The 16,423-nt window shown below is 49.7% G+C and overlaps 1 protein-coding gene across 1 annotated transcript in view; it reads left to right on the top strand.

Moving 5' to 3' along the window:
* The window catches only part of TNR (tenascin R), a gene marked incomplete at its 3' end in the record, with an annotated part of 354,737 nt that overhangs the window by 318,946 nt on the left and 19,368 nt on the right, over positions 1-16,423 (top strand). Inside the window, exons 7-9 of the mRNA XM_012665247.1 lie at positions 549-699; positions 5,627-5,896; positions 12,040-12,225. Coding sequence (XP_012520701.1) covers positions 549-699; positions 5,627-5,896; positions 12,040-12,225 — 607 coding nt within the window. The remainder of the gene's footprint in view (positions 1-548; positions 700-5,626; positions 5,897-12,039; positions 12,226-16,423) is intronic.

The following is a 16,423-nucleotide window of genomic DNA, read 5'->3' on the forward strand; positions in this document are numbered from 1 at the left end:
AGTCCTAACTCATCTGAGTGAAGGGGAAATAAGGTATTGACAGATTTGTACCCAATGTCACACCATGAGAAACTCCAGATATAGCAAAATAATAGCTCCGGCTCATAAAAAAAAAATCTGGGAATGTTGGAGTTTGAAGATGTTTACACACAAACACACACAACTCTTCTAAACAGCCGAGGGCATACTCATTACACTGAGTTCCCAAAAAACTCTGATGGATGTTAACCGTAACCATCAAACATTTATTCTTTGGCAAGAGCCAATCTGCATCACCTCATGACTAATTTTTACTGGCAAACTCAGCAAACCCAGGAGAAGCCAAAAAAATGTTCTCAAAAATTGGTTCTCCATTCGCCAAATCCTCACAGGGTGGTGGCATTCTTATTGAGCCTGCTAGAAGTTGTTTGTGGCCCAGACTCTCAGCCATCAGCATGGTGGGAATAGATGTTCACTGTCAGTGGTCCACACTGTTATCTTTCTCTCATCAGATTTCTCTCCCCGTGATTTTTCCTCTTTTGCTTTCTCTACTTCTCCCCACTCTCCAGAACAATGAGGGAGGAGTGATCGCTCAGGTCCCCAGTGATGTTACGTCCTTTAACCAGACGGGACTAAAGCCTGGGGAGGAGTACATTGTCAACGTGGTTGCTCTGAAAGAACAGGCCCGGAGCCCCCCAACCTCGGCCAGCGTCTCCACTGGTGAGTGCCCCCAAGCCTTCTCCTTATGGCGACCTGTTAGGTCACTCAGGGCGAAGAACTGCAGAGTTGCCCAAGAGGTGGAGAGACAAAAGAGGTGCTAGGACTTCTCCCAGAGCTGAGATGGTTTCAGGAGTTGGAGATGGAGCTACTCTACCAGCTGCTTAGCTGGTTTTTTCCTTCTTGCTCATCCTTGCAAGCAGACATCTGGGAGAGTGTCCTATGGATAAAATTCTTTGTTAAGATTTACAGTATATTTCTTCTGATCTTATTGATTAAGAAGCCTCATTTGCCAGGCCCTAGTGTCATGAGCTTTGGAACCAGGAAGAGCTGACTCCCTCTTACTTATTGTGATATTTGGATAAAGTCATCTAAACTTTCCCAAACCTCAATTCATTTTACAAAGATGAACAACAATACCTCCTTAAGTTAGTAGGCAGATTAAATTAGACAAAGCACCCAAGGTGATTAGCACCATGTGGATGAGAGTAAGTGCTCAACACCTGATACATTCATGCATACCTGGGGAACATACTTAGAAGTGAAAGCAGTAGGAAACCAGTCATTCAAAACCAGTAGGGACAGGTTGGGTCACTGTTCAAGGTGATCGCTAAAGTTTATTATTATTTCATCCCCATAGTTCATATCATTCAAAATCATCGTATTTCCAGGATTGATTCATTAATCGTGCCATATTTTGCCTTATTATTTCCTTAGCTAACAAAGGACGCTCAACTTCAATGCTGTAATTAGCAGCTGGGATGCATATGTGTGTGCCCACACCAAGAAGGTCTCAAAAGTTACAAACAGCATCTGGTATAGTTTTTGGTTCTCATTTTATTGACGGGCAAGCTAAAACTCAGAGATTAAGCAACTTTCCCTGGCAGTAATAGAAACTGAGATAGGTGAATATATGTACAGCTTTATTTTTTATTAAGAGAAATTGACACCCCAGAAAGCCAGTCCTAAGTCCAGGACAAAAGGCCAAGTTGGCAGGAAAGGGACGCACAACCTCATGTAATGAGACCAAGTTTACTGATTAGTGATTCATACTTTGCTACTTGAATCCAAACTAAACAGCATCAGGCGCTGAGGCTCATACTCAATCTAGAAAACATGCATGTGAAACTGTCGTGGCATTCAGTTATGTTCCTTTACTGCACTAGGGTTCCACACAAGGCCTGGAGGCGAGGAGCAGGCGAGAGCCAGACCGCTAATACTCCCTCCAACCAGGGCAGCTACACTTCGATCTGTTCTGTATTTTGTACAGGCATCTCAAATTTTGTTCTTAAAAAAAAAAAAAGAGCTTTACCCCCCAAAAGGCTTTAAAACCACTGTTCTGATCCAAACAGTATGTTTTAGAAGAAACCCCATAGCCACAAGACCTAAAGTGCTGTGTAGGAATCTCTCTACAAGGCTAGTGGCTGGAGTTTTTCCACCGCTCTGCTCCCAAGGGTTTGCTGGAACCTGAAGAGTTGGCATTTGATATTGCAGGAGGGGAAAGGTGTGATTCCTTCCCTCACCCATTGTAAGGGCCACAGCCAACATTCCCATGACAAAAGGCAGGTCAACAGGAGGAAGCACAACAAAGTGTTACGTGACATGGGAGCCTGTAGAAATGAAGACCCAAAGACCCTGGGACACTCTATTTTTATGATTAGGTTTGTTGAGGAAAAGAAAGTGATGTAGAAATGCATTTGGACAAAGGCTGTGATCTAATGGTGACGACTAAGTAGGGAAACCAGCAAGGCCATTCTGTTCAGATTCCTCTTGACTTCCCTGTGTAGCATTCCTTCTCGGCCTCCCCGGTGGGGCAGGAGCCCTCTGGAATGATGGTCTTCAAGGGAGAAGGGAGAGGAGAGAGAGTGACCTTTCTAGGCTTTATGGCTTGCTTTGGGGGAAAGGAGTTCTACTTTCTATGATCCGCCTTAGGGAAGAGCAATTCCGATTTCTATGAGTTGCTACAAGGGGAGTGAGAGGGGCAGGAGATAGGCGGACAGGAGAAGTCAGAGAGACCTTGCTTCAAAGGTGCTTCTGAGGCCCTTTCAGTCCCCTTTAGTTCCAAGTACTCAGCATGCCAAGGCACCAGAGTTTGGGGTATCCTGTTCTGAGCCCAACACCAGCACATACAGATTCTCCTCTTCTGATATAGAGAGTTTCAGGGTGTCCAAGTCATTCCTGTGATTTGATATTAAGAAAGCATTAGTAGAAGACAAAAGGCTGCAAGGAGAAGATGGCTCCTAAGAGCATAGAGAACTTCGCAGCTGAAGATGTCTTTCTCCTAAAGCATTGAGAGTGCTTAGAGAAGGTAGTCCAACCTTGTCTTACGCTGTCCAAACCACAGTTTTACAAAATTTGCAGTATGTTTTGGTTTGAAATTTCCTCAAGATTAAAGTTTAAAGTTCCAGATCTAGAAATCTGTGGTAAAACTAGGCAGAGGTTTTTTTTCAATTAAGAAAAAATAAAATTTTTAATATTTTGGCATCACATACAAGTCACGAGGAAATGGAAAAACATTCCCGTTTACTTTTTGAGTAGGACTTGTGTTTGTTTAGAAATGAGGACCGAAGTTGAAAGTAAGCTGATACCTCCGTGATTGGAATGGAACATTGCTACCAAGTGGCCAACCAAGGGGCAGAGTCCAGGGAGGCTACAGAAAAGATGGCTGGCTCCCAGTCCTGTCTGCTGGTTTGAGGAAACGACTGTTTAATTATTTCCTTCTGCTAAGGTCTGACCTACACCAGCCCCCTGCTGCGAAGCTCCGTGTCCTCATCAGGCTCTCAGACCGGCTTCTTTCAGGCAGGCCATTTTGTGAATGCAAATTACAAGACCTCCCGCAGCTAGAGCCCTCGGTGCTACATGATCGCATTCTAATATGTCCAATCCATTATGATTAGGGCTTTGTGGATTTAAAGAGTTGAAGGACAAAAGCCTTATGTGGTCATTTCAGTTTCCCTGACACCTTTTTTTCTTTTCCCCAAAAAGCTCCAATTCATTGAAATGTTTCCCCTTCTTTCTCATGAATAAAGAGATTCATTTCATTTACTCAGCACCCATTGACTGAGTGTCTACTATGTTTCAGGTACTGTGCTTATACAACAGCTATGGGGTCATTTGCTCCATTTCATAATTAAATTAGATGTAAAAGGCCCATGTTATCTAAAACCACCAAGTACAGCGTGCTGAAAAGAAACTTTCTGGATGTGTTCTGTTAAAAAACATTACTGTCACAGATATGAAAACCAGGACTTCATTTGAACTACAAACCAGGTGGCACCAAAATGATCTGGTGATTTTCATGTTAGCTAGTGCTAGAACAAAAATCCTAAACTGCTTAATAGAGAACAGGACTAGGCTTAGATCCCAAGGGAAGACGGGGTACCCAGGAAAAGGCCCAACTTTGAAAAATCGAGAGGCACAAGGTCAGCCTGAGATAGTCCTGAAGGAGACAGAGCAGGAGCTGGGCCCCTGTGGACAGGTGAAAAAAAACAAGTAGGGCCTGTCTGGTAACAAGGAAGAGAAACATCCTAGGACTAGTTGAAGCAAAAGAGAGAATGTACTGGAAGGGCATAGAGTGTCTCATGGGAGCCCCAGGGCCAGAAATGCATCTGGGCCTCACGAAAGACCTGAATCAGAAAACGGAGTGTCAGGAATCCAGTCACTCTCTATATCTTTCTAGAAGCTCCACATGGTCACTCATTTTTGTCTCCCTCCCTCACTTCCTCTCCCTTTCTCCAGATCAAATGTTTTCTATTTCTGTATCAGTGTAGAAAAGATGGCCACACAAGCCCAGGCTCCGCATAGCGCAACATAGGCTAATTAGAGAACCAGAGTTTCTGGTTTCCATTGCAAATCCTCAAAGAATATTAATATCAATCTTAATCAGCTCCAGTCAGAGGGGTGTGGTCACATAGTAAATGTAAACATGGAAGTGAGGCCCACTCTTTTAGCAAGGAACAGGTAATTCTCAAAGAAGGGCATGTTGGCCATGCGGACATCCCATAGGAAGTTGAGAACACCACCTTCTGTTCTCCTCAATAAGCCTTTGGTTTTCTCCCCTTCTACATTCCCTCACCACCACCCACCATCTAACCCAGTGTGAACAGGACCCCAGGTGGGTGCTGGAACATGAGTGCTGGGCCCTGCAGGAAACCAACCAGCTTTCTAGGTGTTGCCCTCAGCAGCACAGCGCCAGGGACCCGGGCATGTGAGGGTCACGTGCTGGGGATCCCTGAAGGCCTGTGTGACTGCAGTGCCCTCCTGGCTCAGGAACATGCAAGAACAGGTGGGGAAAAAATGACCCATGAGAAGCTGTTCCAAAGCCAGGGTCCTTCTTACGCAGAGGAGCGAGTTTCCCTAGAAGGCATATTTCGTGTCCACAAATGCGAATGTCATTTGGGTTTTGACGCGGTCTCGCAGAGGGGTGGACTGGCTGCACAGGAACATCTTTCGAACGCTCCCGGTGACCTCTTTGGCAGCCAAGCTGGAAGTCTCGGATGTTTAGACAGGCTGGTCACTTCCTAGATCTTTCCTCAGGGCTGACGGAGGGTGAGAGTCGAGAACACCGGAAGCCCAGTCCTCAGTGCTCTGTCCCGTCATGTCCACAGAGAAAAGGGCCGACTCTCCCTAGTTAGAAAGTGTCCTTGCCTTGCACGATGGGGAACGCCCGCACCTGGAAGCTACAGTCTGGTCAAAGAATTAGACCGAGATTCGGGGAACTGAGTTCCAGTATCAGTTCCCCATCGCAAACTACGTGTCCTCGGGAGAGAGGTTTCATTTTCCAGTGTCTCACTTTCCTCGTCTATAATATGGGCTAATAACCCCCTGCCCCTCTCTGACTGGCACACAATGCCTTCCTTCAGAGAAGGAAAGGACAGAGCTGACGCTGAAGGCTATTTTCTTTTTGTTCTGTCTGATCCTTGTCATTCAGTCATCGACGGGCCCACGCAGATCCTGGTTCGAGACGTCTCCGACACCGTGGCTTTCGTGGAATGGACACCACCTCGAGCCAAAGTCGATTTCATTCTGTTGAAATACGGCTTGGAGGGCGGGGAAGGCGGGAAGACCACCTTCCGGCTGCAGCCCCCGCTGAGCCAGTACTCGGTGCAGGCGCTGCGGCCAGGCTCCCGCTACAAGGTGTCAGTCAGCGCAGTCCGAGGGACCAACGAGAGCGACTCCACCACCGCCCAGTTCACAACAGGTAAAGCCGTGGCAGGCGAGAGCCAGGGCGGGGTCGCGCCAGCTGGGGGTGTCGGCGGCAAGCGGAGTACTAAGGGAGTGGGGAGAGATGTGCCTGAGCAGCCACAGGCCCTGCAGGAAGGATGCGAGCGAGGCACCGTGGCTCCTGCCTTAATCCCAGCACTTTGGGAGGCGGAGGCGGGAGGATCGTTTGAGCCGAGGATTCGAGACCAGCCTGGGCAATAGCGAGACCTCCCGTCTCTAGAAAAAATAGAAAAATTAGCCAGGCGTGGTGGGTGGTGTGTGCCGGCAGTCCCAGCTACTCAGGAGGCTGAGGCAGGAGTTGGAGCTGGAGGTCGCAGTGAGCTATGATGACGCTATGCCGCTGCACGCCAGGCTGGGCAACAGAGCAAGACCATGTCTCAAAAAAAAAAAAAAGAAGAAGAAGAAGAAGGAAAGGAGGGGTTTCGGGGCCTCCTGAGGGTGTGGGAATCACACTGTAGAGGAGAAGCAGGGCACTCGCAGTAAGGAGAACTGTGTTCTCGTCCTACCTCTGCTGCCAGCCGGACCTGAGGCTTGGTGTAAGTCCTTCCCCGCTATGCGCCTCAGGTTTCCTGTTTATAAAATGACAAGTTTGTCCTGAACACATTTAAGCGTCCATATTGCTAGCCCAAATGACAATTTTGCGAGAGTTCAGGAAATGTGCCTCTTCCTCAAGACATTTTATTGCCATTTGCTGGAAATCACTGTCACAATTCTATAAATCTGTAACGGCCTCACCACCATGAGGTGGTAAAGCCCCACCTGGACAGCCACAGGGAGACTGTCCAGCTGAGATTTTGTGACTCCCCTCCACTGGTAAGCACTAGCAATAAGGCTAACATGAGGCCCGATACCCATAGACGAGGGGCTGAACAGAGCCCATATGAAGGTCTCCTGCCTTGCTGTGATGGCCACCCATTCCCCTTCCCCAGGCCGTTGGGCCTCTTGAAGAGCTTCACCAACAGTCGTGAACGCCAGACCTCAGGATGACTTGCTCCCTCTCTCAGTGCCCATCAGTCTGACAGCTAGTAGGCAAGTAGGATGGTGACACCAAAGGAGGTGTCAGAAAGTCCCCTCACTGGGTCAACAAGGGCCTATGAACAGATTAGTGACTGAGTCTCTATCTAACCCAGAATCTTGGTCTCAGCCTCTCCGCCTTGGGGAGGTCACACGTCAAGGAATGTCTCTGCCAACTCCAAGTTGTCCTAGGGATCAAAGAAAACTGATAACATCTGTAAGATCTAAGATCTGGTATCTTCTGATGGGGTAAAGTAGAAGAAGAATCACTAATTCAAGCATCCTACTTTCGGTCGTGGCCTAAGAGCCCATCGACGGGTGAGGCCAGGGAATTCAAGGAGGCTCAGAGTGACTGGAGAAATAGCACCTCTCTGCACCACCTGTGTTTAAAAATCAATTGATTAATAAGGCGAATAAGACAGATGGACACCAAAATATCCCCTAGACTGGAGCACGTAGCTTAGCGTGACAGCCGGACGGGTTTGCAAACTGGACGGCCACTGCGGAGTTGGCAAGTCTCTCCACGCGGCAGGAGCCAGGGCCACTCAGGTTGGGACTTATGGCGTGAGGAACAGGTAGAGGCCTGAACCCCGGAGCAGCCCGTCCCACGAGAGAGGGGAGCCGAAGGGCCGGCCTGGCCCTGCTGCGGAACTCAGCGTTCAGGTAAGTTCATCCTGCCCGGCGCGCAGGGAGGCCAGCAGTCTGTGACAAGGCTGCCTAGACACAGAAGGAAACACCGGGAAGGGAAAAGCTCCCTCTGAAAAGGGAGCCAGCGTAGACACTGGCAAAGTGGACAAGGAAGCGTTTCATTCTGAAAGGCTCTTCTAGGTTTTCTCTCCAGCCCCTGTGCCAGATGCCACCTTCTCACCCAGAGGTGCCAGAGGGAATTTTACTGAACACATCTTGGGATCCCTGGTGACTGCGTGTGCTCCTTGAAGAAAGGAACTGAATTCTTCCCATTTCTCTTCCCTCCTTCTCCCTCACTTAACCAAAAATGTCCAGGGCCGAGCATGAGGAAGGACACCCCACAATGTCCCTTCTTGGTTAATTCAAGATCAGCCTTCCCTCCCCCATCCCACACCACACTTGCTCGGGGCGGTGGTATCTCCCATGAACCGTGAGTCCTGCCTTCTTTCCTTAGTTTCAAGATAGTTTTTGTTTGAAAATTATTTCTTTGTGCTAAGCTCTGATAAGGGGTTTCAAGAGGCAAAGCAGGAGAAGAGAGCTCTCGAGCAGCGTGATGAAAAACAAATTCTCGATGTTCAGGCCGACAAGATGGAAGCAGCATTGGCTGGTGGCCCAGGAAAATTCCAATCAAGACAATTACATCCTGCCTCCTAGGAGCTCCCCCTGAGTTTCAGTTCACTGCGGCGTGATTTTTCTGTTTCCGGTTGCCTGGTGGATTGGCAGCTGTTGGGTGGCTGCCTTCTGGATGCAGTCCCAGCCTGTACCCCAAGCCTCTCCCCTCTGCTGTGGGGGGGAGGGGAAAGAAGGAATGGGGAGACGCAAACAGCTTTGCAGACAGATTCTCAAGGCCCGGGCTGGCAGGTGCCAGTGGAATGATGAAAAGGTACCCAGGCCCTCGCAGTAGGGCCCTCAGTCATTTCAGAACTCTGCTTAAATTCCAATTAGCCAAAGTGCTTTTCCAGGTGATGGCTTCGACACTAGGAGTGCGCTAATTGCACAGGCAATTAAAACAGAGATTTGCTTTCTGCATGGTGAGTGGAATGTTTGCCTGGGTCTTAGAGCTGTGCCGAAAAAAGGAAAGAGCCCTGACTGAAGCACACGAAGGCCAGGAATTGGACAGAAGCCAACCCAAGGAAACCCGGAGGCCAATTCCCGAAGCCCGTCCCTGCCCTCAGCAGTTCTGCCTTCAATTGCTCTCGTGGAGGAAATGCTGGGACCGTTTCCACGGGAGGCCTCCTCTTTGAGCACACCCCTTCAAGGCACCAAGCACAGCCACCAGAGCATTTGGTCAACCACAGGCTGCTGTCTGACAGCTGACCCAAATGCCCCAGACCTCTCTTTATTGCTGATATGGCTTGAATTGTGTCCTCTAAAAAGACGTTGAAGTCTTCATCCCCAGCGCCTATGAGTACGACCTTATTTGGAAATAGGGTCTTTGCAGACAAGCAAATAAAGATGAGGTCATTAGAGTGGGCCCTAATCCAGTATAATCCAGTATGACTGTGTCCTTGTACAAAGGGGAAATTTGGACACAGGTACGGACATGCACACGAGGAGAACACCACGTGAAGATGAAGACAGCGATCAGAGAGATTCTTCTATGAGTCAAGAAATGCCAAAGATCACCAGCAAATCACTAGCAGCCAGGAGAGAGGCATGCAACGGATTCCCCTCGCAGCTCTCAGAAGGAAGCGGCCCTGCCAACACCTTGACGTTTAGTCTGTGAGACAATAAATTTCTAATTGTTCAAGACACCCAGCAGCCCCAGGAAATTAGTAGGGAACTCCCAAGTGACAACAGTTCCAGCCCCCACCTGCTCGTGGTGACTCCACTCTAGGATTCTCCAGGAAATTCTGTCGCAGTTTCAGCCTGGATGACACTTGAACCTCAGCCGAGAATCTGGCTGCAAACCACAGAGGGGGCTTCCTGCATTTGCAAGACCAGAACCCTCGGTCAGCGCTGTTCTCTTCCCTGCACCACCTCGCCCCAAGCATCCTCAAAGCCCCACCGCTGAAATACTTAACAAGACTTTTCTAAAGGCTTTGAGGGAGCAAACAAGACAGAGAACTGACAATATTCATTCAGTCACTTAATACGTATTTTTTGAACACCTACCAGGTCTCAGGCACTGTTCTAGGCACTGAGGCTCCAGAATAAACAAAATAGACAAGATCCTGGGTCACGAGAATTATATTCCAGGGGGAGAACAGGACAATGAAGAGGAAAGCAAGCACCCAAATCATTTCAATCATGAGTACTGTGATGAGAGGTGAATGGTGATGTAGAGGGCTGGCCATATTGGATTGAGTAGTTTGGAAAGGTCTCTCCAAGGAGGTGACATTTTAACTAAGACCTAAATGACCTAAGCCTGAGGATCTGTAGAAGAACATTCCAGGCAAAGGTAGTAGCCAGAGCAAAGGCCCTGAGGTAGGAATAGGCTTGATGTGTTTTGAGCTGGAGCACTGTGAATACGGGTAGACGGTTCCCAGGTGGTATCTGAGAAGCAGGCAGGGACAGGTCACGCAGAGCCCTGCAGACCACAATCAGGCATTTGTAATAGGAAGCAACTGAAACGTTGGCAGGGGAATCACTTGGTCTCATTTACGTTTTAAAGGCTAGACATGGCTAATACCGGAGTCCACAGTGCCACGCCCCTCCACAGGGGCTCCGCTAGACATCTGGCTTTGCCTCCCCTGGGACCTGCTGACGTTGCAGGGACCAGCTCAGCTTCCACCAACAGGGGTGCCCTTCAGCTGCCCCCTCTGGAGGCCAGGCTTCAAGGCCCCGGGGAGCAAACAGTTCCACTGCCAAGCCCTTGTTCTCAGGATTGACCCCTGGTAGGATCATTGACACTGGAAGTGTCTGAACCCTTCAGAGAAAACACTGCCCTTCTCCACAGGGCACAGGCCCTATGACCAAAACCAAAAAACACCCCAAAACCAAAAAAACACAAAGCCACAGTCTAATATTTCCAAGATCTAGGTTTTTAGTTGTGAAGGGCACTCGGTACGGGTCTCAACCTCAATCCTAACCCTAAATTCGCTTTGCTCCAGTTCAGTTCGGGCCCACCCCCCAAGCCCGGTGCAGCCCCTTTGCCCAGTCTCTCCTGCACGTGCGTGCCGCCAACGCCTGTCCATCCAAGCTCTTCCATCCGACTGCTAGGGAGTAACACACGGCACATCAAGAATGCACAGCATCTGGCTTGCCAAAGTACACTGAATGAGGAAACATTTCTCAGAAAAATAAGCTGCAGAGACATAAATCTGCTAAGAGATTCACCCAATTTACATCCCTAAACAGAGCACTTCTCACTCCAAAGCTCCTGCTCGGATTGATTTCAGTCTTCCACAAGAACAACTGGTGGAAACCTGCCTTGCATTTGCAAATTTAAACAATCCACTGGAGCTCCTCTCAGAACACATGGTTGGTTCACTCCAAAGTGAAGCTCAAGCCCAAAGACAAGAACTATTTGGAACTTTTTAAGTGGCAGCTTTTCAGGGCAAAACTTTATTTCACTGCAAGTTGATTACGCTGTTTCTACCCAAATAAACCCTTGGGGATGTCCAGTCCCCGGGGAGAGAAGCGGCTCCCCAGGACTGCAGGAGAGAACCCAAGGCCGGGTCCCTTCATTGCAGCTCGAGAGCAGACATCAGGTGCCACGTCTCTGGGACTCAGGACAAGCTTCAGGAGCAGCAGGAGCCAGCCCAGGGCTTGGCACTTATTTTTGTACCAGGCGCTGTGCCACATACCTCGGAGTCATTGTCTAATCCGTACAACAAGATGAAATGTCAGCGTTTTTTCTCCCTTTCACAGAGGTGGCCGTCAGGGCCAAGTGAAGTTAAAAGCCATGTTCATGGTCCCGCTACCAAAAGTGTCAGAGCTGGGCTCAAACTGAGGCCTGACGCCAGTGCCTATATTCTTCCCGTACATCACATCCTCTTTCCGCATCTTAACCTTAATGGCGGGGTCTGTGTGAGTGAACACAGGGGAGGATATCTGAAGCTTCAAAATCTTGACACCAACTGTCTTTGTTTGCTTAGTGGTCAAATATTATATTGCCCTATTGCATCTTAATCATTCAGGAGTTGTCTCTGATTTCATCCCACTGGGCTTTCCCTTGCTTTGTTCTTAAGCTTCTGACATTAATCGGTTCATTTTAAGGTTTCGAGGACACCACTGGAACTCCTGAATGGCAATGGGGGGAGCACAGAGTGTGTTGATATTTAACTCCCGAGTGAGACCCTGGCCTGCCCGAGGAAGTTACTGTGGCAGACTGAGAAGGAGGGGCAGACACGGGGTGCACTCAACGCGAGCAGCGGTCCAGAGTGTGGGCTCTCACCGCTAAGCTTTTGAAAGTGCGAGACGCACCACAAATGGACACGGTCGTGTGTGATGTCGGCGATGTCTGTCTGCTTTCAGAGATTGATGCCCCCAAGAACTTGCGAGTTGGTTCCCGCACGGCCACCAGCCTTGACCTCGAGTGGGACAACAGTGAGGCAGAGGTTCAGGAGTACAAGGTTGTGTACAGCACCCTGGCGGGGGAGCAGTACCACGAGGTGCTGGTCCCCAAGGGCCTCGGCCCAACCACCAGGGCCACCCTTACAGGTGAGTACGACCTACCTCTGGGTGCGTGGTGGTTGCTGACTCTACGCCCTCACAGCTCTGTCCCCAACCCGCCCTCTTACATCCGACCCACCGCCAACTCCCATGGATTTCATCTCTTAAGTCTCTATCAAATATGCCCACTACTCTCCATGGCACAGCCATCGCCTGGTCTAAGCCACCGTCGTCTCTGATCGTAACCACTGCAGTGGTTGAGAATCCCCTTATTCTCTCCTAGGCCCCTTCAAATCCTCTCTTCACACCGTCAGTGACCCTTTCTAAGTCCGTGTCCGGTTATGCCGTTGCACCGTGCAGACATCCAGGGCTTCCCGCCGCTGTTAGGATGAGCCCAGACCCTTGCTGTGGCCCAGCGGGCCCTGCCTGGTCCGCCCGCCTTCTCCAGTCTCACCTGCCACCCACGTGCCCCGGGCTCTCTGTGCTCCAGGCCACGGCTCTGCTTCTTTCCACTCCTCAAACGCGTGTTCCCTCCTGCCGCAGAGCTGGCGCGTGCTGTTCCCTCTGCCCAGCAGGCTCCCCGTCAGCCTCTGTGCCTGGTCAACGCAGGCGTCCCTCGCAGCGCCCGGGTCGCTGGCCACTTCTCAGGGAGCCTGTCTGGTTCCCGGGCGAGGCCGGCTCGTCCCCTCCAGTTACCACTGACCCTCAGCACCTCTCGAGTCCGTGTTTCACACGCGTGGGCACGATCACGTGATCGTCAGCCTCCGCCCTACGCCTAATGCTCTGCGAAAGTGGGATCATACTGTTTGCTCATCACTGAATCTCAGGGTCCAGCCCGGTGTCTAGCACGTACGAGGTCCTAGATCGGCGTTTCTTGACTGAATGAATGAGTGAAAATGCAAAAGTTCACTATGACCGGAGCATGGGCTGCAAGAGGCCGGTGACAGGGCGAGAGCCTGGTCATACCTTATACACCCTCTAAAGAGTTTGGGTTTATTCTTGAGGACAATGGGGAGCCATTGAGGGATTTTAAGTAAGGTGGTGTGATGGCTAGATCGGTACAGAGGAGGGCAAGGGCAGAGGCAGGGAACTGGCCAGGAGGCTGTGGCTGGAGTCAAAGGGAGAGAAGATGGTGGTAAGGGCTAAGGCAGTGCCCTGGGTGACCGTGATGCACGGCTGGGGAGCGTTCCCTGTCCCCTTGGTGGGTGTGGGACCTAGTCGGTGCTCCTCCTGGGGCCTTTGGCTCACCCATCCAAGAAAACCTACCTGCCCAACCTCACCGATGGTGGGCGACTGGAGATACAGGGCGTGGGTTTCAGTCGAGGCAGATGCTGTCAAAGCGGTCGTGGACCAGTGGCTGCCAGCGCGCTCACAGACAGACTCTGTTTAACTTGTGTCTTGGATTCCTGCAGAAGTATTTGCCGTCTTAGTAGACAAGGGATACACAGCAAAGAGTGCGTACCACAAACAAGGGCAGTATAATCAAAGCTGTTTTCCTCCTGAGCTGAAATCCCGGGCTGCCTTGCCAAATAAGGCTGGTTAGAATAAATACGATAAATGCCTTTTCCAGACAGACGCCCTCCGGAAAGCACAGCAAGGAGACGGGAAGATATGCTGACCAAGCAGGTTAACGGGGGTGAAGTAGACACAGAAAGGACAGACCAGCTGGCGTAGGGCCTTGCGCAGAGCTAGAAACAGTCCCAAGAATTAAACTAAACAACAAAAAAACTGAAATGACACAGGAGGGAACTGATCTGGGCGCAGCCCACCCCTGCCTAGAGCCGCGGGCTAATTTGGTAATTAGCAGTTATAGAAAAACGATGGCTAGCTGTTCAAAGGGAGGAGACACCATAAAACCATGAGCGACACAGAGAAGCCAGTCACGTCCTGGTTATTGTTTCCCACTACCAGGAGAAAAGAAGATTCTACATTCATCGATCCTCCATCTTATTCCAGACACCTCCCCGTAGTTACAGCTTACGTAACCTTCACGGCAACCTCAGGAGGCGGGCACTGTTGGCACCCCCGTTTCATGGAGGAGGAAACAGAAGCTCAGGGAGTCCGGAAACTTGCTCAAGTTCACGAAACTAGCAGGGGGCACAGCTGGCATTCAAAGTCACTTCTTTCTCCCAGTCAGAAGGTTTCCTTTCTGTGGCTGCTTCTCCTAACAAAGTGAAATGTAAGGGACAGTCCAAATTTAAATGCCACAGACCTATAAACGGTGGGGAAATTATAATTGAGTTGTGGGCTTAAATAGGTTGAATTTTTGTGTTAGAGTTGGACTCATAAAGTTATATAATTATATTATATATTATGTATAATTATCCCAGGGAGCTCACATAATTATATATATATTACATTGTATATGATATATAATTATAAATTAATATATTAATTCATATTAAGTTATAAATTAATATATTAATGTTTATATTACACAGGATTATCCCAGGGAGCTCACTGCTGGGAGATTTATAAGGGCAAATAGCTTTATGTTATTTAAGAAGGGATTATAGGTGCATGAGGAAGTCGAGTATGTTTGCACTTGCTGAGACGCTGGCTGCAAGGATTGTTGGCTTTTTGCTGAGGAATCTGGGGGAAGAGAAGGAAGGGCCGTGAACAAGAGAAGGGACAAAAGGGAGGAGTTTGATTCTAACTCTAGAAAGTTGTCCTTTCTCCCTCGCTCCCCGACTTGGAGTCTAAAGAGGAAAGTTTTTCAGCCTCCAGGGCCTGTGTTGACACCCTGGAAGTCCCAGCTCGATTTCAGTGCTCTGCTCTTTGCAAAATGTTAAGAGCCCAGACTTTGAACTCCATACCGAGGCTCGACACTTCCTGTGTGATGTGGGGCAATTGACTTAACCTTTCCAAGCCTCTGTTTCCTCATCTGTAAGAGGGGAACGATGCCGCTTAGCTCATAGTGTCATCACGAAGCTTTCATGAGGCAACGTGTTTAATGAGTTTAAGGTAGAACTTCTAACACAGTAGGCTACTCAGCAAGCAGATGATGATGTGAAGAAGAAAGAGGATGAAGAGGTCTGTGAGCTAATGGATGGCTCAGGACGACCCCCTTCGATCCGTGTGGCACGGGGGTGTGGTGCACAGACCAGCCACACAGACATTACCCTGGGACACGTCCAAGCCCTCTTCCCCCCGAGCAACTGAATCAGAGCCTGCATTTTAGAAGTCCCCCGGGTAACTCACGTGCACATTAGTGTGTGAGAAGTGCTCATTTAGAGCATGACTTTGGAAGTCACTCCACTCGGGTCTGAGACCAGCTTCATGGATGTGTGTCCTTGGGCCAATGTCTTAAATTCCCTAGGCTTCAGTCTCCTCATCTCCCTCATAGAGCTGTGAGGATTAAATGAGATCGTAGATATCTCTCTATTTCAGCACTTAGGATGGAGCCTGGCACACAGTGAGCACTCAACTTCCATTTGATTGTTTATTGTTCTTAATCCCCGCAAAGCCAGACCTGAAGCCAGGGTGGCCTGGCCTTTCCCTGGCACAAGGTCAGGTCCCTTTATTCTCCCAGCTGACCCTCCACCCTTACAGCTTCGTGGCACCTGTATTTGCTACTCCCTGCAGAAGCCCTTGTCCCCAAGGCCACCCTTTAGCTCCTCACGCTGGAATCCAGGCCCTTCTTGACTCGCGTGTCTCTGGGTCATTCCCAGGGCTCACAGCAGCAACCCCCAACCTCCCCCTTGCTGCACAGAGCCCAGGCTGGGGCACAAATACCAAACATTTTTCCCCATTTTCCCTGTGGGCAATGCCCAGAGAATTCCCTCTGGAGTGCCGATTTGTTTCTGAACAACACACTCAGTGTCTGCAATGATTTTTTTTCTCTGCTCTGGTGGCTTCTGAGTCCTCGATGATAAGTCTTTTCTTAGGCTCAGTGTCGTCTCCTGGATGATGCCTTCTTGTCCTGTGTACCGTACCTGTAGTCCCGGAGGGCTTCCTGAGTGTCACACACCTCGCAGGCTCATCGGGGTCCCTCCAGGTTAGAACCTGGCACTAACAGGGACTGGCAACACCACTCTGCTTCTCGGACAGCAACAAAAAACAAGACATCACACAAAAAACTCCTAGTGGATGGAGGGAGGGAAAGAGAGTTTCAGTCCCTGATGGGGATTTGGTCCAAAAAATCAGCTTCCCTGCCGAGGACTAATGCGAGTGTAAACACTGCTCTGGCCTTTGGATGGGAGACGACTGCTCGAGGCTGTCCCGGGACAGGCATGCGGCTGCGCGT

This window comes from Propithecus coquereli, unplaced genomic scaffold (genome assembly GCF_000956105.1).
Source record: "Propithecus coquereli isolate 6110/MARCELLA unplaced genomic scaffold, Pcoq_1.0 Scaffold985, whole genome shotgun sequence".
In the NCBI taxonomy this organism is placed as follows: Eukaryota; Metazoa; Chordata; class Mammalia; order Primates; family Indriidae; genus Propithecus; species Propithecus coquereli.